This window comes from Python bivittatus, unplaced genomic scaffold, assembly GCF_059951505.1.
Source record: "Python bivittatus isolate LINGU-HERP-01145 unplaced genomic scaffold, Pbiv_v1 ctg000070_np1212, whole genome shotgun sequence".
NCBI lineage: Eukaryota > Metazoa > Chordata > Lepidosauria > Squamata > Pythonidae > Python > Python bivittatus.
Genome location: NW_028277034.1, coordinates 7,594,203 through 7,621,356, shown reverse-complemented (window position 1 = coordinate 7,621,356; position 27,154 = coordinate 7,594,203). Strand labels below are relative to the sequence as shown.

Genomic DNA, 27,154 nt, shown 5'->3' with positions numbered 1-27,154 from the left:
CTCTGTATCCAAAGGCAATACAGAACAGGCTTCCGAGTACATTTAGACCTTGAACAGTTGGGTTAAAGGTATGAGTGTCTGGTATCTACTCATGACCCAAAACTCAAATGAAAGCAAGGTTGGCAGTGGTCTGTACGGAATGACTGTTTTTGATTTAAAATAACTGCATGCAAAATAAAGAAAAAGGCTTTAAAACATGGGGATAAAAATTCAGAACATCACACAGCTTGAATCTAGGGTAAATATTGAACACTTATTTAATCACCTTCTCTATGGATGCAAAGTGATCTTCCTCTCTCCCTTTGTAGCTCTATGGTGGTGACAAGTTGGGAAATAGGTTGAAATGTGTAACTGGTCTAGTGAAGTGACCTTCTCTACCTCTTTCCTTCAGTGACAATCTTTTAAATTCCTGGAATGCTCCATCTATGAATGTTTTTTTGTAAAGCCATAATGCAATTTCTTTATATGGTTTCAAGTGTTGTGTGTAGATCCAGCCATTGATTTGTAAATCAGAGTCTATAGCTCAGTGTTGTGTGGAAGCAGACCTGAGACTAGGTGATCCTGTTGAGTGTTATGGGCAAGAATGCAAGAGAAAGATCTGTGAGTGTCGGGCCAAGGGGCCTTCCCGCAGGATTTCTTGATAAACTAGTGTCTTTCAGATGATTGTCTAAACCAGAGTGTCGGTTCATCAAGATCAATATTCCATTTTAGCAACAGGAAAGAGGTTTCAAGGAACAAAACAAACTGGGTTAGTTCTGGGATCTAAATCTAACTAGTTTGAATCTAAAACTAGTGGCTATCCAAAGAGGGGTTATCTTGCTGCCTCTGGATAAAGCTGAACATTTTTCAAGCCAAGCTGAAATACAAAAGGAAGTTCATCCCACCAGCAGCAAATTCAGTAACTTATTTGCAAATACATTTGTATACTCTCAAAAATTAAAAGCAAGCAACCCTGAAGGAACATGAACTTGGTTGTTTGTAGTCAAATTTCACTCTAAGTATGTCATCTCAAGGCTTAAGATATAATTCAAACTGCCTCCTTACCTTATCACCTGCCTGCCTCTGCCTGTTTCCTATTTGGCTGCACTTTCAGTGCATAACTCAGCCCACAACTTAAAAGAACTTTCCATGTTCTTAAAGCACAGTGCTTTGGGTTAACACAAGAAACTGCATCAGCTGGAGAAAGGTATTTCTTCCTTTGTATATTTACTGATTAGGGTTTCCTGATTTTTCATCTAGTCAATAATAACTACCTCTAATAGTACCTTAATATGCAGAATATCAGCAGGCAAATACTGTTAACCTCCATGCTGTGAGAAGCTGCTCCTATGGATTTCAGTGCATCTAGCTGCTGTTACAAGCATAAAGACCATTTTAGTCAGCTAGGATTAACACAGAGCAAAACACATGTGCGCACACACTTGTAGCAAAAAAAAGAACAGAATGCAGCAAAGTATCATAAAGCACACCCTTATATACCACCTCTACTTCATGAGCTGCACTGGCCTCCTGTAGTCTTCCAGGTGCAATTCAAGTTATCACCTATAAAGCCCTCTATAGTGTAGTACCAAGTTATTTGCAGGAACCCCATCTCTGATGGTTTCTGCCATCCCACACACTCCAATAGAGTGGACACGCTCCAGGTCCCTTCTTTAAAACAATGTTGTTTGATGAGACCTAGGAAACATGCCACCTCTGGCATGGTATCTGCCCTGTGGAATGATCTTCCCCTGAGATTTGACTTGCCCTGACTCTGTTGGTCTTCAGGAAGTGACACTGGGACTAGAGAAGCTCATCCTGCAAGATGGAATCTCTGTTGGTGCACCCCAACTGTACGTTTGGTTGTTGTGTTTTCTGTTCTGTTGCAATTCTATTTTTACTGTTGTACACCACCCAGAGTCACATTTTGGGGGGTTAAGTGGCCGTATAGAACATGCATCTTTACTGGAAAATCAGTCACTCTTGAATTCTATAAGGCTTACTCTTAATTATTCATCATTTGTGTGAAAAAGCCACCTAGCAGATAATACTGACTGGGATACAAGCCTACTTACTATACGATAAGATTCATGATGTCACCCAGTAAGAATGTTACACCACGCACAAGTACCTTCTGTGCTGGTATTTCACATTTTGGGCTATGAACTTTATTTCCTAGTCATGTGCTGCTAGAGCTCTGCTCCAGCTCCCTTCACCTAAATGACATTTGTGCTCCAATCATGTGCCAAAGCTGTCCTTAAAAGACCCTACCAGGAAAGAGAATAAACTCCTCCTCCTGACACTGGAGGAAAAAAATAGCTGGCAATTGAGAGATACAGGCTCAGCTGAGTTTTAAAGCAGTAGCATTCTATTTTGCACAAAATTTCATTGCTTTCCAGAATTTAATTCTATCAGTATCTTAAATACAGGTTTTTATCTTTGAGAACACCCAGGCTTGCCAGTTAAAATATTGAGGCAAAACTCATTTGCACATGAGAAGGCTCCTTTCATAGTTTAATGGCCCATGCTTTCCCCAGGAAATGGGGTCAGGTCAGTCCAATATTGACACATAAAGGGCCTTAACAACAGAGCTAGGAAAGACATTGATAAGCTCCTACCAGCTAGAGTAGACAATAAGAAGCTAGTTTGATCTAATGTATTAGGATATATAAAGAACAATCCTCACCATATTTACCTGACACTAAAAGATTCTCTAAGATAAAGTAGCTATATACAAAAGATATTTCAAAAAGGAAAAGTTAGTCTAAACTTGTTAGTCTGAACTACAGGTCTTTCTTTGCATCTGGCTATCCTATATCAAGTTCTTTGCAAATCAGTGATTTTGTTCTGTTGCCCAAACAAGGTATGGTATCTGTGGTTTCTTGACATACAAGACTTTTAAAGTGGTAAACTATGACATGGTAATTCTTAGGATTAACTAGCAAGGAATTCCTACTACACTCAACAGGACCTGCTAGATAATTGTTGAGTTTTTACATCATACCAAATGCAGGTTGTTTGGCTCAGCCTATTCTCAGGCTTACAACCTAGTATAGAAATATAACGCTACATACATATTAAATGATGCCAATTCATCTGTAGTTCCTGTTCATTTACTGAGGGCATTTCAACACAGACAACTGTATCTCCACTTATCTATATTTACCGTTGCTATTGTTATATCTAGCCAATAATCCAAATTCTCTGGATTGTTACAAATTTACTAAAATAGAAAAAACTAAAGGAACAACATCCAATTAATAAAGAGCCTATTAAAGCTTTGCAGTATTACAAAATCAGCATGGAGTGGGCCCTTAAAATCAAACTTACATTTCTTTTAATGGTCAGTATCATATATTCTAACTGAGAGCCAGTTTGGTGTAGCGGTTAAGGCACCCGGCTAGAAACTGGGAGACTGTGAGTTCTAGTCTCACCTGAGGCACAAAACCAACGGGATGACCTTGGGCCAATCACTTTCTCTCAGCCCTAGAAAGGAGGCAATGGCAAACCACTTCTGAAAAACCTTGCTAAGAAAACTGCAGGGACTTGTCCAGGCAATCTCCAAGAATCAGGCACGATTGAATGGATTAAAAAAAATATATGATATATTACTATATAAAGCAGTTGTCCAAAGCCACTTTGGGGAGATTACTCTAAAGGCAGTTTATAAATATTTTAAATAATTAAAATATTTATTTAATTAAATTAATTAAATTATTTAATTATCTTTCGCTAGCCATGTGTAAAAATGATTGGTGGTATCTCTGCACTGGGCTCACCCGTAAAGTCCACATGGAGACTGATTCTACAACTCAGCTTAGGATACGCGGCAGGATGTTTCTGAGAAAGGACTGGGAAGCGCTCGTCTAACGTGTGAAAGGGGGTACCGCGTAAGAGAACAAGCGTGCTCTGCGAGGATCGCCCCTTCCTGCAAGCGAAGCGCGCATCCCACTTCGCCGCGCGCTGCCTCGGAACTCAGCCTGGCCATCTGGGGTCGCCGGCGAGGGCTCTCCAAAGGGTTAACGCCTCGGCCCGAAGCCTCGCTCCCCCTCCCTTGTGCTATTAATACAGCGAGCACATGCCGTGTCCCAACGCTTGAAGGGGACCAGATAACATGAATGTGTCCTTGCCGGCGACCCTCGCTCAGAGGTTGCCCCTTCGGAACAGAGCAGTATGGCGCCCTCCCCCCAGTGCCCTCCAAGGATGGGGGTCCTAGCCAATGTGCAGGCGGATCAGCCCCCCGCGGGTCCTCCTCTTATCGCGAGACCCGGAGAGGCTATAAATAGTTGGAAAAGGTAAGGGTCTGTCGATCAAGAGCGGTGTGATCTGGCGGGGGGGATATCGCTGGGTGGAAAGGTGCCTCTGGACGACTCTGTAGGGACTTTTTATTCCCCTTTTTAAGGGGGAGGGGGATTTGGTGTGTCGTCTCACCTCAGTATGGCTGACCAGGCTCTTAGTTTTCTTAAGGACTTTTTGGCGGGGGGTATAGCTGCTGCCATTTCCAAGACGGCGGTAGCGCCTATTGAAAGAGTCAAGTTGCTGCTACAGGTGAGCAGAGTGGCTGAATAATGCTGGTCCTTTCTATCCATAGAGTTTGGGAGAAAAGCTGCCCAGATATTTATCTGGCACCTGTCGTTTGAAAATCTATTTGGTTTTGTCTGGCGTTTCCTAAAAAGTAGAGAGCAAGGACCTTCCTCCCCGATTGAAACATGCAGAAAATTACTTGGGGGCTCTTTTCTTTATAAACTCACAAGTTTCTTCTAAGAAATGTTGATATAATAGTTAGGACAAGTCTGCTGTCCCCCAAAGCAGTGCTGTGTATTTCTAAGAAAGGGGTCTTCTTGCATGGAGTCAAATGTGGGGTTGTAGATAGGAGTGGAGTAGGAATTTTAGTGTCATATGAAGTGACTAAATATGGAAACTGCAGTTGTGCAGTTCTGATTACAGAAGATCAGTGCAGCTCTGTTTTTGGCTTGGTTTATAGCATGAATTTGCAAGCTACCCAGGGGTGGAAGAAACTCCTTCAGGCCTTGATTGTTCTCTCGTATTGTGTGTGTGGCATGCCATTCAGCCCAATCAAAAGTAATACTCAATGGGCAGTGTAAATGGAACGGTGCTCTGCTAACCTAGTTCCATTTAAATTATTCTGTTGCATAAATGTTATTAGCTACAAGGCCCAATAGTTTGGTAACTTTGTGGAGATTGGCTGAAGGGACTGAAATCTCAAAAGAGATATACAAGTGAAAAAAAAGCTTGCTTGTATATGGATTTGCTCTTCCTGCTTGAAATAATATAATCTCTTTTTATATAACATATACTACCTAGTAAAGCTGCGCAAAGCATTGCAAGAGGCACTTCACAAAGTGTACTGGCATGACCAAAGTCTACCTCCTTGAAATATTAAACGGGTATGTTTTTGGAAGGTTAGCGTTGCTGCTTTGAAGGCAATCCCTGACTGACCAAACTGCATATTCATACATAGAGAAAACTTTCTCTGGGACTGCCGGTAAAGTGAAGCAATTGTGCTTGCACACACATGCAAGCAGCTAAGGACAACCCTGGAAGAATCCATGCAAGGTTTCTAGAGGACACAGCTGCTTTAATGTGTCAAAGAAGGGCGATTTCCTTGCGCTACATATTTTGCAAAATAGCTCCTTTTGAATAACTTTACTACCTAATCATCTTTTAAAATGTATACATGTAGAGACCTAGTACATAGGCTTCCCATGAGAAAAATAAGGACTGGATAAAGGAGAAAACATATTTCCTAGGTGCATATTTCACAGATCTTATGTTTAAATAAACTTTGTGCATTTAATGGAGCTATCGTGCACTGATGCTATTGTTGTTAATCTTAAATTGATGACTGGTTTTGGTATGGAATAAAACTCCATATTTTGCAGGGGAACTTTGAGCAGTTGTACACAAGCAACAATTATCCTTTTCCTTCCTTCCTTCCTTCCCTCCCTCCCTCTTTTGTCTCCTTCTTTCAACAGGTCCAGCATGCTAGCCAACAAATCACAGCTGAAAAACAGTACAAGGGAATCATAGACTGTGTGATAAGGATTCCCAAGGAACAAGGCATCATTTCCTTCTGGAGAGGCAATCTGGCCAATGTCATCCGGTACTTCCCCACCCAGGCCCTCAACTTTGCATTCAAGGACAAGTACAAGCAGATTTTCCTTGGGGGAGTGGACAAACGCAAGCAATTCTGGCGTTACTTTGCAGGCAATCTGGCCTCTGGAGGTGCAGCAGGAGCAACGTCTCTCTGCTTCGTGTATCCTCTAGATTTTGCCAGGACCAGGCTAGCTGCTGATGTGGGCAAAGGGCTGAATGAAAGGCAATTCACCGGGCTAGGCAATTGCATTGCTAAAATCTATAAATCTGATGGCCTCAGGGGTCTCTACTTGGGATTCAATGTGTCAGTCCAGGGTATCATCATCTACCGAGCTGCTTACTTTGGCGTCTATGATACAGCTAAGGGTAAGAAACAGATGTCTAGTGATGCTGATAGAATGATCTGATCAGTCTTCCCCAAGCTGGTGCCCCCTTGATATATTCCAAGCCAACACAGCTGTTGGGGGCCAGGTGAAAGGAAGGCTAATCTAAACATGGCTTTGCTTGACAAATTGCATTTCAATTGATGGGATTTGTAAATGCTGCCTAAAAATGGATCTCTCTTGTGAATCAACTGATAACTATTTATACTGAGAAGGGTATAGAACTTGATTCTCTTTTTTTCCCTTCTGCTTGGGAAAAAAATGTATTTTAAATATCATTTTCCTTCTGATAAGTAATTGTCAAAGATTTATAATAAGTATGATTTGACCTACATGAAGTAGTAAGCTAACTTTCTGTGGTCAATCCACTTCTGGGATGTTCTTGAGATTTAAATAACAGTCTCTTTAAAAAAATAATATAGTAATAATCCTAGAAATTAGGCAATTCAGTGTTCTAAATTTTCCTGTTCCCTAATGTGCCAAATATCATGGAGAAAATCTAAGATGAATAATGACTTGATGGTACATAATCAAAATATGCTAAATACTCCAGCCTGTCCTGGTACAAGTTTCCTAACCTTCAGTCAACTGCATCTTAATCCTGTCTACAGTTGTATAGAATGCTAAGCAAAGGTTTTAACTAAGGTTTATGAAACAAGCCATGCTGGTTTAGGCTAATGACTCGCAAATTCACACATTCCACTAAGCTATAAAGAAACCACAGTGTAGTTTAGCAGTATGTGCAAATAAAGGCCACTAATTTCAGAGTTTAAGATACGTTTTAGAATGGCAATATGATAAAAGTCTCCTTTTAGTTGAACTTGATTTGTAGCAATGTAGTATTCTTGACAGCACTACAGAAATGGTTTGCTCTCACCATCTATTTTTTGACTTCCATCCTAGCCTACTATTCTGGTATTTCCTGGAGGAATTTGTCCAAGTACTAATCAGGCCTGACTCTACATGGGTTCCAAGCCTAGGCAAGGTTAGCCCAATGGTGCCCTCTGCAGAAACAGGTTGGCAATGCAGTTAGGAAACTAAGGATTCTTTAGATCTAGGACACCTTTCTTCAGAGGCTACTCAGTTAGAAAGATCTGGCAGCACTACAGTTTCCCAAGGTAATGATTGCAATATAGTGGCTAGAATGCTAGATTTGGACTGTGGAAGACTGGATTTGAATCCCTGCTCGGTCATGAAGCTCACTGAGGGCACAGCCCTTATATGTGTGTCTCAAACCATCCCACAGGGTTCAGCGAGGCTATTTTTGATTAAAAAAAAGAAAGAAAAGTAAAAAAGAAAGTAAAAAAGAACTGAAATATATTTTCAAACTTTTTGCTGTCTCTGAGTTTGGTTTAATTTCATAGCACCGTTATAACATGGATTAAATCCATATTTCCCTTCCTTAGAAAAAGGTGGAATACTAATGGACACTATTTTTAACAGGTCCATCAGCTTGCATCTCTCAGTGAGACTTACTCTTGAGTTGGGTCACCTTGTTTTTTTTCTGTGACAAATTGTGTAAACACACTGATGTAATAAGGCTACAGATTGTAGAAGTCAGTAATATCTGAAATGTAGATGTCTACTTTTTTCCCACCGGATAGCCCTGCAATTTTGCTGTGGTACCACATGGTAGATAGAGCATGTGGACAGAGCATCACTGATCCTGATTCTGCCGGTGCATCGGGCAGAAAGTATAAGCGGTACTAATGACATTCCCCTCTTTCTTCCTGTTTTCATATTTGGGCCGCCGCCTCTTGATGACAGGGATGCTGCCTGATCCGAAGAATGTACACATCATAATCAGCTGGATGATAGCCCAGACTGTAACTGCAGTAGCCGGTCTGGTATCTTACCCTTTCGACACTGTCCGGCGTAGAATGATGATGCAGTCTGGTAGGAAAGGAGGTAAGAAAATAACCAATTTTGTCATCTCTCAGTAAGCGCTTTCACTTTTAAGAAAGTAAAACTGGACTTGATTTAATTTGGCGTGAAGTGTAATTCTACCTTTATCTAATCAGAAAGAGCCCTGTTCAAATCAAGTCAGTGGGTCTTGCTATAATGGGGATGAGTTCTAATCCAGTGATGACTCTTTCCCACCACCCATGCTGTACATTTTCCCTTTCAGGAAGAGAGCTGACTTAAAAGTAAAGACAAGAGAGGCAGGCTCTGTCTGTGTTCCTGTAGGAATCATGATCAAATCAGCTCTATTTCTCCTGTTGTGCTCTTCCCCTTTGAGGAGAAAAGGCAGGGCAGAAAACAACTGGTTTGTGCAAGAGGCAAGGCTAGTTTATCTGGGAATCATCTGCCCCAGTGTAGGGATATGTACATATAAACTAAATAAAACACTTTCACTACATGGAGATGATGGCTTACAGGGAACTCCTGCAAGAAAAAATGGAGTTCCCAGTAAGCCATCATCTCCCAGCAAGACATATGTAGAGCCCCATCCCCAATATCAACCAGTCCAACAGGACTACTGGGTCTTGATCTAGCTTCAAGACTAGCTCTAGTTCCCCACCTCAGGAGCATACAGTTGCCACCTTAATGCTAAGAAAGCTTCAGTTTAATTTCTGCTTTTTTGTTTGATATCTATTTAGCAGTGAATACAAACATTACTGCCCAAGTTCAATTGGCAAAATTCTGAAAAAGAGTTATATTTATTTGCCTTTGTTCTATTAGAATATTGCCTTGAGTTCCCACACAGTTCTTACGCACACAGAGGAAATTATTTCTTGAGCTTCAAGAGTATGTTGAAGAGGGAGAAAAATGCAACTTTATTTTACATCCTTTTGAAGCAAGAACTAGAGAGCAACTTTCCAATTATTTTTTTGTTGGTTGGGATTAGAGGATGGATGGTGTTGTACTGATAGATTTCTGTCTCTACAATTATTTGCCTGGACATGTTTCCTTACACAGCTGACATCATGTACAAGGGTACAATTGACTGCTGGAAGAAGATTGCTAAAGATGAAGGAGGCAAGGCTTTCTTTAAAGGTGCCTGGTCGAATGTGCTGAGAGGAATGGGAGGTGCTTTTGTTCTAGTCTTGTATGACGAGATCAAGAAATTCGTCTAAGCAACTCAAACGGCTTGACTCTAATGTTCGGTTTTATTACCTATTTACAAGTGAGTTAAAAGGCAACTAAATATTTCCTACGGAAACAGAGGTGGCTACTGTGGGTCAAATCCAGTTGAGAGATCAAATTGTGGTACTATGAGATGGCTTAGTGGTGGTTTATTACGTAAGTCAAACTTTTTTGTATGGAAAGTTGAAGAGGTCTTTGTATATATAAATTGATTTGACAAATATCAATAATATATTCCTACGAATAAGAATATTTCTTGAAGAGGGTGTGTTGGTAAAGTATTTAAACAACTAGAAAAGTGAGTTTAATAAATATTAGAAGTTAAAACTTTTTTCCCTGTGTGATAAATCCACTGCAGAAGTTCTTTCAAGGACTACAGCTTCTAGATAGTGAAGAGTGTGTGCAAAGATGAGTGTGTGTGTGCATGTATGTATGTACTGATTTTATATTAGGGGTTCTGATAGAAGAGAGGGGACAGAGAACAGGTTTCTCTTTCTCGCACCTAAGCTAGCAGCAAAATGTAAACTATGAGAGTGATTCTAACTCGTATAAGGCAAAACAGCTAAAATGTCTTGCATCAATTCCCATCAGACTGGGAATTCTGTTCTTAATTTCTCTTCATTTTGTTTAGTCATTCTGTTCACACTTTGGGAAAGGTTTGACACGACTTATGTCAAATGTATCTCCGTTTTGTCTTGCTAAGATTGTAATGCACATGCATATTCCCAGAGATGTGATAGCCTGGATGAGAAAAGCATTTTTTTTCCTGAGCCTTAACATCTCTAAAATATTCAGTAATGATTACAATAATGACTATACTTTTTAATTTTGGAGTCATAGCCTCTCCTGGTGTGTTGCTAAAAGGAAGGTTGCAGTTGAATGCATGTAGCACGTTCAACTTACCTGCAGCACTTATATTGGGGTTAGTATTTTATGATCATCAACACTTGGCAACAACATCCATTTTATTTTATTTGTAATTATTGGAAGAGGCAAAAGCAGCTTGAGCTCCTGGAACATTCAGTGATAGTAGTCTGAAATCTCTGTCTTGACAGATTTTAGATAATCTAATTATAGCATAGGGTTCTGGTTTTCATCGCAAGTGCACATTTGTCTTAAGAGCTGCTTCTTTTAATGATTCCTTCACTATTCTGATTCTCAGAATGAAATGCCAATGCTTATGGAGTAAGAATTCTGACATTTAAGGGAAATTTCAGAATGTCAACCTTTGCGGAAGTACAGATAATGAGGTTCAGCTGAGCCCATCCCTATCCTGGGATCATCACAATCACACACATACCCATCAAGCAAAACCATGATTGCAGTTGCTCTAAAAGTTATAGAAAAGCTCATGAGATAGGATTCCAGAAGTCAGTGTACAATCTCCTGTCCGAACTTTACATAAGATGGGTGGGACAGAGAAGAGTGGATACTGCCTTCAAAGCTTCTCAAGTGAGACAGTTTGCCTACTCTGGGAAGCTTCCCCTCTTTCCAGAAAGAGGAATTTTTAAGACTTTGAAATTGAGCTAACCTGAGAAGACAGGTTAGAAATACAGAATTTAAGTAAATTTCAGTGACGATAGTCTTGTAGATAATTCTTAAAGTTCTGCTCTAGGAGAGAAACCTAAATGGTTATAGAAAATCTCAGCAAAAGCCTTAGACTAAGCCTAGCTCCTTTGAAAAGGAGCTAAAAATACTACAATATTACTTTGGCAGAGGGACACTGTCCAGACCTAGGTAATGGTATATAAAATAAATAAAGTTCAGTACAGGGTTTCAACTTTTAGTTCAGTTTTGAAAGCCAGAGGGTAAGACTAGGCAAACTTTTGGGGTTAATATTTGAGCTATATAGGATGCATGCATTTTGGTTTGCTGTTTTTTGTCTATTAAGTTTCTTACTTCCTCACCAAGTCATCTCTGGATAAGTTAGGAGACAATTTTGTATCAATATCACCTTTTAGGTCGATTGTTTTGAAGTAGCAACCTATTTTGTATCTGAAAAAGGAAAGATCCTTTATGGGGAGTTGAGTCCTGGTGACTGCAGCCATGCAGTTTTCTTGGCAGCATTATGAAAGTGTTTGCCCTTGCCTTCCGCCTTGGTATTTTTTCAGCTTCCCACTTTAGCCAACTTACTCTCATTTAGTTCAGGACAACAGTGATCTGTTTTAACATTATTGCAATGAATTCACTTCTCTCCTTCCTCCTTGCTTTCCCCCACTCTCATTACACACTGCCTCCCAATGCTGGGCTGAATTGTTATTCCCATCCAGTCCTGTGGGATGAGCCAGAGTGAGATCTCTTCTGAATTCCTGCTTGCTTTTTTGAACTCTTGCAGTTGTGCTTTGGACTGGATGGGTTTGGCTGTCCAAAGTCATGGCACAACACAGAGTGGGATTCACACATGGGTCCTCCCATCAGCAGTGATGCTACAGTTGCTCCTGTATGGCAGTAGATCAGTATTTCTTACCTTTGGCAACTTTAAGTTGCCAAAGTTAAGAAACCCTGCATTAGAGACTGCCACTGAAGGCGGCTGCCCAACAACAATGGCTTAAGCTGAGCTCACAAGTATAAGATGGCACTAGTAGACGTTCAAGAAAAAAATACATTGGGAGGCACAGAAGGAATAAGCCAAATGCTATCCTACATCTGAGGTTTGAGACAGACACCTAAATCTGGAATAGAGATATATCAGGGAGCAAAGTAGTTATATGGGGGATACTTTCTTCACCATGTCTATAGATGTGTTTGCAATATATTGAATGACAAACTAGCCAACCATATTTAAGCCTATTGTGTGGTGCAAGCTGGCTTATGTGGATAAATTTTGGTTCAGAGTCTCTCACAAATTCAGAAAAGTGGGTTAAGTTATTTCAAGTTAAATAACCTAAATGTTTAAATTAACTATAAACATGGTAAGTGTAAGTAGCAGGTAGAATCAGAACGCATAAAAGAAACTTCCCTTTCAGTGTGGCAGTGTGAGTTCAACCAACACACAAAGCCAAAAGGTGATTTGCTTGTTTGGAGTTTAGAGCCTTGGGTGAACCCACTGAACTAGTTTGTCCAATAAACCATGATTAAGCAAGCCAAAGTATGAAAGCAGCCTGAACATTACTCTCCCCACCTCCTTATAAATTCAGTCTCTTCCATACACACCGCCACATGCTGCCCACCCATCATTACCCTGCTGAAGACCCTCATTGGACCAGGCTCTACATTGACAAAGAGAAGAGGAAAATGTCCTCTTTGGATTGGCTCTTCCTTCAGTCACAACTCTGCACTGCTTATCACTTCCATTATTCCCTAGGGCTTCTCTGCCCATTAATCTGAGACTGCCCTCTGATGCCCGGGCAGGTAGGCAAGGGCTTCTAATCCAGATGAAGCCATGGGCGGCTCCTTTTCCTGCACCCTCCAAGCTGGAGTGCAAGCACGTCGGAGGGGTTGTCCTGTTTCTGTTCCTAACTGGGCGCTCCCTCTTTACTCAAAGCAGAACGTGGAAAGTTACCTAGAGGGAAACGGCGGAGGGGCGGCTCCTAAGGGGCAAGACTATAGCACATTGGCGGGCAAAGAAGTAGGTTGTAGGTCTGACTGACCTCGGTTGACATGGGAAGGGGAGCACCTGGAATGAGTCCTCTGGGGGATGGAAAGTGGGATATATCCTAAGTGGCCGGCTGTGCGTTTCCTTGGAGGGACAAAACTGCTTGGGAAGGCAGCCATGACAGAGGTAAAAGGGCAAGCTAGGCCAGGCAGAACCGATAGCAGATGGAAGATGCCATACAGTGCCTGCTGCTTCAGCCAGCTGTTGGCCGAGGCAGCTTGGATAAAAAGGAAAGATCAGGAAGTGGTTTCCTGCTGTTTGCCCGCGTACCCACTCTCAATCTTGAATGTTCAGAAGTCAAAAGTTTATCTTGGAGCACAGATGCCTGAAGCGAGGACCTCATGAATAAGCCTTTCTTCTTGCCTCCCCCCCTCCTTTATGGTTGCCTCTTTCCAGCTGTTTTGGTAATAATCCCCCTTATTTCATAATGCATACATTTCCTTCCAGGCGACTCCACGGTCAGTTTATTGACTGCTGAAATAGCTTGGCAGATGACCCCCATAAATCTCTTCTTCTTTAAGTTCTGGGGCTTTCTTACCTGCCTCCAAAATATCCATGCTGAACTAATTTATTCAGCAGAGAAGAGGGTAGGAAATGTGGAAAATGTGTGTGACAAAGGTCTGAGACAGAGGCATAACTCAGGGCAGAAGGCTCTTCAAGAGATTAGATTTTTGATTTGATTTGATTTGATTTGATTTGATTTGTATGTCTGCCCATCTCACAGAAGTGACTCTGGGTGGCTCACAACATTTAACAGATTGGTGCACCATTGTTTTTTATATCCTTATATTAAACAGGTGTTGCAGAGCTTTCTCTTGACACTTCCCAGGCAGAGTTTCTACTGAATTCCCAGTGGCCAATTTTCCATTATTATTCTTTCTGTGTATGAGAGTTTTTGGGAACTACCTAGCACTATTTTAGTCCTTATCTTAAAAGTTTTTGCATCAAAATTTACTCTAATGAAGCACATTCTTTAAAGACAAACAAAACAAAAGTGTAAACTAGTTTGTAGAATATTTGAGATATTTTATTCATCAGTATTTGTATTTGTGGACCTGGGATATTAAATCCACACATAACCTCATTAGATATTAAGCAATACAATTATGTTTCAGTCTGGATATCACAGTGCATGTTCATGGAAAGAGTATGAGACCCGCTCTAATTGCTTTACATCAGGAAGCTTTAAAACAGATATACATCAGATTTCCAAGGCCTAAAATGTATTTTGTTTATTTATATCTATTTATATAATTTATGTTCTGTTTTATTCCAGGCAGTTCACATAAACATTATAAATATCATAAAAATGTAGTTTATCTCAACAACAATACAGTTAAAATACAGCTAAAGAATATAATTAAAAAATAGCCCAGGAGAGCAAGGACCACAGATGTCAAAATCCCAATGAAAAAGTGAAGTTTTCACCGCCTTCCTGAATTCTAAAACCATGGAAGCTATCAGGACCTCAATAAGTAGAATATTTCAGAGTTGATCAGGCTGGCACAGAAAAACTCTGTTTCCTGGTTCCTACCCCACTGACGTCCCAAGAAGAGTAGACCTAAGCCATTGTTTTCTGGGCTGGTCGCACAGGAGATAATCTAAAATGCAAGAAAGATTTTGGTGAAGTTTAAAAAATAGTTCAATAATTTAAGAACAATATATTTCACAATGGCTTAGGAGCTAAGTCAAAACTAATTTTAACTGGAGTAGATATTTCATTGTTCTTATGAGATCAGGGATGGTTTAGATAGAATATGTAAATAATCATATGTGTGTATCTTTGTCTTAGAATAACTTCTAAGTAGTATTTAGTTGACCTTGATTATATCTAACAACATCCTGGAAGAAAACAGGGGCAAATCTCTACTGTCCATGTAATTACTAGAAGATGACTTTATAGTACAAAAAAAAACCAGGGCACCTGTTCCTTCCTAAAACAGCACCATCAGCACTACCACTTATAACAATTTAAACATGGACAGAAAATATTAAAATGGTCCCCAACTTGTGAGATTGTTAAGTCCCCTAATGGCTTGAAACGATTGCCAACTCCTCATGCTGGCTGGGGAATTCTGGGAATTAAGGTCCATACATCTTAAAGTTGCTGAGGTTGGGAAACCCTGATCTAGAAGAAGGGGTTAGCATTTTTTAAAAAGTGCGTAGCTATTCTTGAATCTTGCAGTTTAAATTTGGAATTTTTTCTGATACTCTTGTGTATTCCTTTCAGAACCAATGTATTATATAATCATTTTGTTTCATGGAAAGCCTAATGAATGGGTTAAAGATTTACAGGAATAGACTTCTGCTTCTGAAATGAACTAGATTTGTTTTTGATTTCCATGAATAGGAACTTGCTGAGAACTATATTTAAATTCCTTTGGTTTTGGAGGGGAAAGAATAGAAATGCATAAATATATATTAGAAGTGAATTACATAACCTAGAGGGTAAATGTTGCATACCTTCTCTGAGTAAAAATACAACATTTTGTTTTAATCTGCAACAGGTGCGTATTTGTATACCTTTGTAAACAAATTTAAAAAGGAATGTATTCTTAGCAATATCATTCTCATGCTTCCGAGTTACAATGCATTTGTTTTTCAGACACATCAGATGGGCAATTATTTGTAACCCTGCTCCTGGAAAGTGATGAATCCTTAAATTAGCAGAAGATGTAAGCCAGTACTGCAATGACAATAAATAAAACACAATTGCTGAAATTAACAGTGGATAAAAAACTCATGAAATGAGAAGACAGAGATTCCCATTTTTTGTATCCTTGGCAAGCAATGACTCAAGGACAGTGGGAACCCAAAATACACTTAGTTAGAGACATCAGCAGGATCCATCTCTTTTGTCAAAATGATGTTGCAGTGCAGGCTCTCCCCCTTTCATACATATGAGATGTCACAATGTATACACAAACTAGGAAGAGCTTGTTATTATGATGCTGTCTTTGTCATATGTGCCTTTTTGCCCCCTTGCAGACAATGCTGTTGTCAATGGTTTTCCTCCAAATTTAGTGCTGTTTTCTTCCAAATTATCTAGGAAAAAAAAGCAACCCATGAAATATATTTGAGGAATGTAACATGGTGAATCAGGTCAGGGTTGGGTATCTATATTGCACTGTTTTATGCCCTGCAAGGCCCAAGGCCTTGCCCATTTCCTGCTAGAGAATGGAGAATGAATCTGGACCTTCTGCATGCAGTATGTGCATACTGCATAGCTCTTTGTCGCATATACCAGCCAGTATTTGGGAAGACCACTTTGCTATCCTATGTGATCAACCGCAGAATTCCTTGGCAGATTTGGAGCTGGATGTGACCTCTCTTCCCCATTGGCTCCCGGTCTCGTGTCCAAAAATCAGAAATATAATTAAACAGTTTAAGCCAGAGAAAGCCCCTGGTTCAGAACTCATTACATATGAATTAATAAAAAATAATTTGGAATGCTAGCTTCCTGGTGCTAGCTTCACTTTTCACAGCAATAGATTGGCTGTGATACTGGGGCTTGGCTATTATAATACCAATACATAAGAAGAGCAAATGAGATGATCCAACTAATTACCATCCAATTAGTTTGTTAAGTCAGATCTGCAAAATGTATGCTAAACATCTACAGGATACATTAATTGGCTTGAATCTGAAGACATTCTGATAGATGAACAGGCTGGGTTTAGAGCAGGTCGAATAACGTTAGACTGCTATGGTACTGCAACACCTAGTAAGAAAAGTATACCCACAAATCTGGATAATCCCTTTATGCAGCATTTATTAACTGTAGGTCAGCTTTGACATAGTATCTAGATCTAAACTTTGGCATAAATTAAAAAATACCACAATAGACAATCATCTACTTTTGCTGCTCATTAAAATACATGAGATTGAAGGTCAGGTCCAGTAACCAAGGACATGTCACAAAGGAAATACTGGTAAGGAGGGGAATTAGGCATGGATGTTATTGGCTCCAGTTTTATTCAATTACTATATAAACTCATTAGTTCTTCACTTAAGTAACTCTACTTTTCATCCTCCCAAATTAGCCCATAGACATACCAATTTACTACTGTATGCCGATGATGCAGTAATTCTGTGACTGACTTCCGTTGTCCTTAAAAGAGTCTTGAGATCACTTATACACTGAGGAAGAACTAATAATAAATTACTCCAAGACTAAGATTTTCACTTTCTCCAAATGCCCGAAACAGAGAAACTGGAACTTAGGAGGGCAGCCCACTGAGCAGGTTAAGATCTTTAGATATTTACAGATAGTTTTTCAAGCTTCAGGAAGCAGAAATACCCATCTGGATTATGTATCTCGTAATGCACAGAGATCTGCATCAGCTGTGCAAATTTGTTACTTTTCCAGTTTATTCCTGTTGCAGTTAAGTTGTTTGCAGCTAAAGCTCAAGCACAGCTGCTATACGGGGCTCAGTTAGGACCATATAACAGCATGGTTACCTTAGAAAGAATTCAAACAGAATTTCAAAGAAGCATCTTCCAGGTTACCCGCTGTGTTCCAAAATGCAGTATTTTGGCGACAAGCAGGAGTCAGTAAACTTGAATCCAATCTCTGGATAAATATCTTTACCTACTGGCTAAAACCACACCACAATCCTAGTGGACTGACCCATCTAATATTGATAGACAACTTCAGATCTTCTTGGGAAACAGCTAGGCAAAAGAAACTGAGTCTCTATGGCTTTTCCAGTGATGCCATCTTAAATTTAGGGCCCCTCCAAGCTGGATCAATAGTAAGGCAAAGGATCTTAAATATAGAAGGCCAAACAGAAACTGCTTTTTCTCACAATATAATTGTAAATAACCCAATTTTAGTGCTTAAAGCTACATATTTATATTACATCACAGTTCCTAAATTCAGGAGAGCCTTATCTTTAGCTCAATTTAATGTTCTCCCCACAGCTGCTTTGGAAGGGAAATACAGGAAAACCCCATTTGAAACTTAACACTGCCCCTGTGATACAGGTGCTAGAGAAACCACAGCCCACGTTCTTTTGTATTGTCAGTTCTACAGGGACATTTGCCACCAGTTGATTATCCCCTTTTTATCTAAATTTCCAGGGCACTCCGATAATTTTCATTTGCATTATTTGTTAGACAATCAGGACAAATCTTTCTAAAAGTAGCAAAATGTTGCTATGTTATGTGCAAGCTTTGCCCACAAATAGTTGCCAACAGTTACTGAAGTTAGGGGTTAACTTTGCTTTGTTTGTTATACTGAATGTATTTTTACTGGTCAAGGACCGAAATAAAGTTTCTGTCTGTCTATCCGTCTGTTGTCATAATTGTCTGGTACAAGCCATAATGACACATGCCTTATGGCATTATGGTGCAATCTTCAGCTTGACATACTTGTGACCCAGGGTCGGACTCAAGTACCTAAGCCATCTGTTTTGCCTTGTGGCATCTGTTTTGTCATCTGCCCCTCCTTGCCCTCCTGAATGCTTAAATGGATTACTCCATAGCTATGTATTGATTTCTAAGAACATAAAGAAATATTCATTTGTCTCAAGTCTCTATTAAAATTAGTCTTGCTGTAAAAATTGATCTCACCAAGTATCATATTTACCTTAATATTAACTTTAACTTCTGATATGTAGCTGCAGTAGGAGTTCATGAGTTGGAAAAAAAAACACATGTATTTTTGCAATATAAAAAGGCATATTCAAGGTATTTCCTCATTTAAGAACATAACTGAACTTTTAAGCATCTGCAAGTCTCCAGGGTATGCAATATTTATGTATAGGTAGTCCTCAGTTAACAACGGTAATTGGGACTGGAATTTCCATTGGTAAGTGATGCAGTCATAAAGCGTGATGTCACAACTGCATTGTTTAGTGATGGCAATCCCAGCACTCCCCATTGCCATCCTTAAGCGAGGATCATGGGTCATTAAGTGAGTCCCAGGCAGTTTGCAAGCAGGCTGGCAGGCAGGTAAGTGGCTGCTGCTGCGCGGGGGAGGGTGCACGGGTGTACTGCAAGGTGCAGTGTGAGTGTGGTGGGTTGGGGGTGGCTGTTATGAGGCAGGGAGTGTGCGAATGACTTACCAGAGTGACTTGTGACTTTCTCTGCCAGCTTCCCTGTTGACTTTGCTTGTAGGAAGCCGGCAAGGAAGGTTGCAAATGATCACATGACCGCGGGATGCTGCAACCATCCCATAAGTGTGAGCCAGTTGCCAAGTGCCCAGATTGTGATCATGTGACTGCATGGGGTGCTTGGATGGCTGGAATTTCAAGGTCCTGTCATAAATACCACTTGTTCAGCGCTACTGTAACTTCGAACAGTTGCTGAATGAGTAGTTGTTAAACGAGGACTACCTGTAAAGCATTCAAAGTCCATTGGAGTCAGGTGTTCTTTAAATCTATAGGATTAAATATCCATAAAATACTGATTATCGGCCTGTTGGTGTTTGGTGCACTGCATTAAGAGTGTTTCTGGTCAGACTTGACTCTGACCAGAGGGGAGGGAAGATGGAGGGGAACAAAAGCAGGGTGCAGCTATGGCCAGGAGTACCTTTGCCCAGCTTTGTGTTGTGTGCCAATTGTGCCCATTCTGGGCCTGTTACTTCACCACTGGCAGTTGGACAGCGCTTGTACATCATCTAGGCTAACTGAAAATTAGCCCAGACGGGAGACATACCATTCTTGTCAGTTGCCCATCTGATCCAGAATCCTGACATGGCTGCTTCAGTCTGCTTAGTGGAAGGTTTAAAAAGAAATTGCTATTTGCTTTCAGAAAGAAAAATATTCCTCCATTTAATGACATTCTTGATAGTGGTCTGCTCCTTTTTTTCATTACTGATAGGAGTCACAGTCTAACCAGCACATTGATGAGAATAATGGGTGAAGAGTATTTGAACAAACAGCACAGTGCTGCCTAAGGCTGAAGTGTCAGGACAACCCTTGTTACAGAAGTACAAAAGGAATGGGTCACAAAATACTCAGAACTCTAGACATCTCAACATCAAGAAAATTTGTGTACAGGGATAGAAGGAAGGAGTTAATTTTAACTTGAAGTTATTGGAGCAAAGCATGATTTCTTCCCTGTACTTGATTTCAGGGGGAGAGGAAGAAATCATGATGTATCTCCAATGGGTGAGGTGGGGGGGGGTGAGGAGATGCTTGTGGCTCTAATTAATCCTTCCCTAGCTTCTCCCTCCCCAGTTCCAGCATTAAGCCTATTTCCAGACCCTTACAGAGATATTTTAACCACAGTGAGATGAAAAGGAAAGTGACATATCCCTTCCTGTATCTTGATCAGTGTTTCTCAACTTTGGCAACTTTAAGCTGTATGCTGGCTGGGGAATTCTGGGAGTTAGAGTCCATACAGCTTAAAGTTGCCAAGGTTGAGAAACACATCTAGATTATTGTCGGCTTGAGTCAGCTAGTTCAGGAAGGGAGGGGGCTTTATTAAGCTTCTTTTCCATAGCATGAATTTATTTTCTGATTATTTCTCTGCCCACCCCCACCCCCACCCCAGTCATCTCCAACCTTAGAGACTATGACTACATTCTAGTGAGTTTCTTGAAATATTGATTAGATACCATTCCTTGAATCTTAACTGGAGGTATTCTAGAAATAGAGTTCATGACATTAGTGCATGAGAGAATTGAAATAAAGAAAAAGCCAAATGTGCAAAAAAAGTGTCCGACTCCTATTAATATATTTGAAGACACTGTCTTCCCTTAGAAATGTCTGTTTATGCTGAGCTTTGCAGTGTTCTTCACAGTTGGAAAGAGAATAGATGTTAAATTTGATTGCATTTTCATTTAAAAAATCACGAAACAATTGTTCATGCATTTAGTACTTCCCATTTAGGCCATATTAAAAATTTCAATATAGTTACCATTTTGGGACGATCTTCAGTCCTACTTTTCACTAATAGTGAAGTAGAAATTATTTCTTAAATCAGTGAATGATGGGGAATCCATAGAATATTATGGAGCAGACTATTGCAAAAGTGTAATTAGAAGTAGAATGTGATTTTTTTAAACCTATTGAATAAAACCTCAAAATATTTGATTTGTTTACAACATTTAGATCAAATTACAAAAAACTGCACACAGAAGTAATTCAATTAAATATTTTACTTAATTTTTAAAGGACCGATATAGAAGTTTCATACCTTTCATAACTAACCACACTGTAGTTTTTATCAAAGAAAATATGCTTATGGAAAGATTTTAAAGTGCTAAGATTTAAAAAGTGCACATACAAGATTTCTGTTCATTTGTCCTTCAAGAAACAATAAAATTTTAGAGAATAATAAATATAATTGTGCAAATACATCACAGACCAGAACTGTCAACAAAGGTCACTTGCAAGATCTTCAGAATTCTAGATAATAGACAATACTTTTTACATTTCTGCTTATCTAAAAATCACATTTTTAGAATTAAACTTGGGGACCTGATCTGAAAAGATTCAGTTTATGTTTTCCATGTAGTAGCTGACAGCACCAAGGCTGAGTTGAATGGTATATGTTCTGTAAGATCTTGTAATTATGAAATTGAAACTCTGCAATAACAAAATACGCTACATTAAAATGTTTAGATTCATGGTAAGAAATTCAAATTTTAAGAAGACTAAAAACAAATGAATTTTTTTTTATACTTCTGGCCTACCCTAACCCTACTTTTAAAACCTGAAACTTTATTTGACTTTGAGAAAATAAGGTTTGAAATATTGCCACTTTTTAATACAAATATTTTTTAAGAAGAAATACTGACTGTAAAGATACTGTCCAACAGATATCACAAAGAAGAAAGAAAGAAAGAAAGAAAGAAAGAAAGAAAGAAAGAAAGAAAGAAAGAAAGAAAGAGAAAGAAACAAGATTGTATCCATTCATAGTTAGTACTACTTTCCAATGTCCTTTAATCATTGAATATTACAATAGTCCCGCACAGAATTACAGCAATCTCCAAAACTTCTGGTAGTGAAGTGCAGATTATTTATAACCAGGCACCACGAATGTTACTGGGGTTCAAGTGCTGTAATGTACCACTGGATGAATCAAAAACTGGTTTTTCACTCCTTCGATTTATAGTACTGGATGCACTATGACTGGAAGCTCGGGACGTGCCTCCTGTCAAAAATTGCACACAAGAGAGACCATCATATGAAGTAGTCCTGGAGTTTTAAGCACACAGTATAAAATTTAAGGAAGAAACACCATATATTACAGTATGATCAGAAATACTCTGATAACAATTACATATGGGATGTTGCTCATGAAAAAGGGCAGTCTTGTTCAGTGCTACTGCTGTTCTCTAAGGTAAAAAAACTCACTTATTCTGGGTTCAGGAAATCATCACGTATGTGGTATAAAGGGCTTGGCAAGATGTAGGAACAGCTCACTTTGGGCAAGTGCCAGTGACTTCTATTTGTACTGTACAACCTTTAGATTCAATCCTTAGGGTAAATGTTATTCATGCTACTGAAAAATCTGACCTCAGTGCACATGTAAACCACCCTATAAATGCTATAAAAAATACAAAGGGGGATATTGCATAGGGAATGGAAATTATTAAGGCCCAGCAGATGCTCAGATTTGACTTCCCAAGGCATTCCCATCTGCTTGAAAAATCAGAGCACAGGACTTTCAAGTTGCATGTATTGTAGAAATAAATATAGGCCAATGAGTTCTTTTTTTACACTTCAACCATACTGAAACTAGTAGATGAAGACTCTGGAATGACTTACTAGATGGGCTATGATGGTTCAAGGTAGACTTTCCTCGCCTTGGAGTTGGAGCAGTGCGAAGGTAGCTTATCTGCCGCTGGTAGTCCGTGAGCTGTTCTGAGCGCTTCATGCCAGCTGTTGGTTTTACTGCTTCAAGTCTTTTCAAAAAAGCCTTCAATAAGCATACACATACCTTGATTAACAGATAGCACACTCCTTGTTACGTTATAACATGAGATACCAGAATTTTGTGAGACAAGGCAGCCTTCCACAATCTCTGATTTCTTGGATTACAACTCCCTTAGTTTCTAGCTAGAATTATAACATTGTAGTTCAACATACCTGGAGTACACTAGCTTGGAAACATCTGTTAGGAAGCTTTCTGACATAATAAGAATGTAAGAATGGAGGAATAGAGCAGCACAGATGAGAATGTTCTGACAAGTCCTTGGTGGCTTTGCCTTTGTTCGTCATGTACTATATTTATATAAAAGGCAAAACCTACAATCTATAAAGGGAAATAATAATGGCCTGGGACTGGACCTTTTTATATCCAGTAGCTCAAACAACTTCACCATACTGAATATGACAGTGTGAGTGAGGCCAAACAAATCTCACTGTGGAGGACTTTCCATAGAAAACTACAGACAAGATGGTCCCCTTGCTGTTGTAGTCATCTGTCTGGTTTCTTAGCACAGCAGTAGAGAAAGCCAAAGGTGTTCTAAAGGGTTGTAAATTTTACACTATATACACTTATATTCTATGCATTATTATTCAGAACAACATAGTTTGCAAATATTTCCTTTTCTGTGTTCTGGTACTCTATTTTGTGATTGAAGAAAATGGCAACAGAAAGATTGCTGGGTATGGAGCAGGAAGCTTGTGCACATCCTAGGTTATTATGCCAGAACTTGATTGTTCAAGCCAAGTCAGTCATGCTACCACTCTCTAGGGAATCCAAATTCAGAATATTGACATGTGTCTATAGTTGTTCCATTTCAGAAGAATGGGACAAAAGGGAAAATGTGCAGAAAAAGGCCATCTGAGAGGTTTCTTGGGGGGTTCTCTGTGGGTCTGCATGTACTCATGAATTTTTAAAATACATGAGTGCATGTATTTTAAAAAGGGACTAAATGTTGTGGCTTTTGATTGCAGCCTAAAATTCTGAGTATTGTAGAAACAGAATACAGCACCAAATCAGGTCCAAAAGAAGGCAGAGCATTCATCTGGGTAATTCATTGCACTCTTCTTTATGTTACATTACAGATCCAATATAAGACTTTTTCTGCATGCAAAATTACATTATATTACCATTTGACCAGTTCTAGGTAAAGAACTATTGCATAGAAGGTGAGCTTTCATTTGCCTCAAGATCTGTTGCCATGGCTACTACAGTGGTTCAGCAGTAGTGGAATGAGCAGCTACAGAAATTGAAAGTGACTGTTGGCTATGTTTTCAATTATTTCCACTTTAAGTTGTGGGCTATAGTTGTGTGTTATTGAGAACTTAATATGTTTGCTGGTCAATGGTCAAAATAAAATGACTGACTGACCTAATATGCTCCTTTGCTAACTACATCAATCAGTTTTCTTCTTGCTTGTTACTGAGATCACAGAATTTCTTTCTGGTTAATTTTTCCTATATCTAACATAGATGCTCAAATGTGAAAAGAATAGTGTTATTTTAGGTCATGTTTTTATACACACACACGCGCATATATATATACACACATGCACAAACAATGCATATCAAAATACTTCAACAACGTTTTTACTTAATTCACAGGCATTCAAATACTATTCCAATGAAAGTCAAGCATTTATTCTTATACAATACACAGATCAGAAAAGGGAGAAAATGGGGATGGGGCCACATGGTCCACAATCCAGCACAGAGTTAACTTGCTTAAATTCAAGTGAAATTAGTGAGTCTTAAGTGCAAGTAAATGAACTGCATTCTACTGGGCAAGAAACTGAACAGGAAACAAACATATCTGATGGGGTAAAAGAGATTATTTTTGTGTTAATTGTATTAACTTTAAATAAAAAACAAAACAAACTTCCTTTGTAGCCCTATAAAGCAAACCTACAACCAAGGTCCATCAGCAGAGGACAGGAGTTGGTGGAAACCTCACTGCGCTGACAGAATTTGAGATATGCAGGTGACATTGGTTCCCTTCACGTTTGGGCAGCATTTCTAGCAATCCCCAACTGGTTTACTATGGCAGTAGTATTTCCAGTGCCTCCATACATTTTTCTCTATTTTTGGATGTTTTCAGATAATACATTTTTTTCTTCCCAGAGTGAGCACTTATAAATTAAGGTGGCATTCAGCTGATGGATCTTCTTCCACTGCCAGCAAAACTGAATTATAAAGAGAGCTCTGTGATTTAATGAGATTGTACTCACTTCTCAGATGACAAAATGAATAACATGCTCCATACAATGTATTAAGCCACAGCTTGCAAGCCCATAGTTTACTGAATGCAGTATAATTTGGTAGGCACTCATCCTATCCTGAGCCTCAAACCACATGGCTCGATTTGCCTAACATACTAAGTCGAAGCAGTGTAGCATTTAATTAATGTTGTTAAATCCGGAACTTCAACTAACCAGATTCTCTCTGTCAATCCTCTGCTGTTCCCTCTGCCTGTTGATGGCACTGTGGTACTTAGGTGTTGAGCCTGAAGGTTTCTTTGCTGAGGCACTTTTGCTTCTGGGCTTTGCAGAATGCTTTGTCAATTCTTTTAAGAGCCTTTGGTTTTCCTGATCAATTTGTCGTACTTCCTCATTTGTGAATGAGTAGTTTTTCCTTGACCCTACAGAAGACTGATCCAAAGCCACTTCCTGTTGATCTTTTTTCTCCAACTGCAGAAAAGCTTAGAACACAAGTACATATTTAAGAAAACATGTAGCATGACTAGACTTTTACAGTATTACTTAAAAATTATGAAATCTATTTTCCGATTTAGCCACCTAAACTGTCTTTCAAGTAAGTATTTCTGAGGAGCTGACCCCCAGTTCTGAAGTTGATAACAGAAGCTTGTGTAACAAAAGCCTCTTACACAGCCTTTCTCAGCTTTACAATTGCCAAATGTGCTGGACGTTAACTCCCACAATTCCCAGACAGCATGACAGTTGTGGGATTACAGGACTTCAATTCCAAATATATTTGGAAGGATTCAAGCATGCTATATTTCTGCAGTCATGATCAAATGAAATCTTATAAAAATAAGTCAGTGCCTTTTCTTTCCAAATAATTGCAATACTAAGGCTCAAGTGTAATGCAATAAAAGTTTTGCTTCCAGAAGAAACAGACTATATATAAATGTAAGAATTCCCTACAATTATTCTTGCAGAAATTAATATACATTACAAGGCAGAATCAAAATAAAGCTTATTACAAAATGAATATGTTCAATCATTCTTAAATTTGATTTGGAACTAGGCAATGTGAACACCAGCCCCAAGTAGAAATATAAAGTATATTTCTAAGTAGGGCTTGATGTTTATCTTGCTCAGTGCTAGATCAAATTATTCATATGCAAGGAGTCCATCCCTCTTTAGCAGATTACCTGTCCACTTGGAGAACTAAAGTAGGCACTGACTTACATTCTCACAATTTTCAGTATAGAATGGTGCACATGGAATACCCCAAAAGTTTTACTTTTTGCATGTCTGAGTAAGTCAATCAGGTACACAGCCACATTTAAAAAGCTCCAGGTAGAAAAAAGAAAAGAATTAGTTCTTAACAGTAAGTTGTTCACAATATTAAAATAACCATATACTTTTCATTCTAAGGATTGTGACATTTCACTTTTCATTTTTATAAATGTTGGAGGTTTGAAATTTCTTGAACATGTCTTGCCTATTCCTAATTTACAACTGAATCCTCCCTCCCTCCCTCCGGATCATTAATTGATCTGCTGTAATCTTTTTCAAGAATTCACTACTGTTAAATTTGTAAATCACTGATTCTATAATACAGAATCAAATGATCCTCAGTTTGCAGCAACCCAGTTACTAGCTGTGTGACAGATGACTTGGATAGATGACTCAGCTGTAAGATAATTGAAAATAACTGCAATGTCAGAGAGCCATAAATTGCTGAATGTATTTAACTGAATTACTGAATTTATTTTCAAAGCAAAACATCATGTGAATGTTGCAGAAAGTGTTAAATGCAACTGTTCAGGAATTGTTCATAAGTCGATCCTTCACCAATCTTAGATATACTTCTACATGTCTCTCTGGATGCTTACAGAAGACTTCTAATTCACTATAGTGCTAAAT

The 27,154-nt window shown here is 39.2% G+C and overlaps 2 protein-coding genes across 3 annotated transcripts in view; one reads left to right on the top strand and one right to left on the bottom strand.

The window, feature by feature from the left end:
* Positions 1–4,287: 4,287 nt before the first annotated feature.
* SLC25A4 (solute carrier family 25 member 4) lies at positions 4,288–15,906 on the top strand. 2 transcript variants are annotated; one of them, XR_015794279.1, is made up of 5 exons: positions 4,288–4,527; positions 5,976–6,462; positions 8,247–8,387; positions 9,399–9,606; positions 15,767–15,906. XR_015794279.1 is itself a non-coding variant. In XM_007423700.3 (4 exons), exons 1-4 carry the CDS (start codon positions 4,417–4,419, stop codon positions 9,554–9,556), a joined length of 897 nt encoding a protein of 298 aa, XP_007423762.1. In that variant the 5' UTR covers positions 4,288–4,416; the 3' UTR covers positions 9,557–9,897. The 2 variants fall into 2 exon arrangements, 1 of the variants encoding a protein (XP_007423762.1); XM_007423700.3 differs by lacking the exon at positions 15,767–15,906 and having other exon boundaries at positions 9,399–9,897.
* Positions 14,577–27,154, bottom strand: part of CFAP97 (cilia and flagella associated protein 97) — a 29,472-nt gene continuing 16,894 nt past the window's right edge. Inside the window, 4 exon segments of the mRNA XM_088131616.1 lie at positions 14,577–22,190; positions 22,193–22,266; positions 22,884–23,034; positions 25,475–25,740. Of these exon segments, the coding sequence (XP_087987742.1) occupies positions 22,155–22,190; positions 22,193–22,266; positions 22,884–23,034; positions 25,475–25,740 (527 nt within the window). The 3' untranslated portion in view covers positions 14,577–22,154.

What these genes read in the sequence shown, in the direction of transcription:
- SLC25A4 (XM_007423700.3), top strand. Translation starts at nt 4,417, where the DNA reads ATGGCTGACCAGGCTCTTAGTTTTCTTAAGGACTTTTTGGCGGGGGGT. An exon ending in GAGTCAAGTTGCTGCTACAG is followed by an intron (nt 4,528 to 5,975) that starts GTGAGCAGAGTG and finishes TTCTTTCAACAG; the next exon opens with GTCCAGCATGCTAGCCAACA. An exon ending in CGTCTATGATACAGCTAAGG is followed by an intron (nt 6,463 to 8,246) that starts GTAAGAAACAGA and finishes TCTTGATGACAG; the next exon opens with GGATGCTGCCTGATCCGAAG.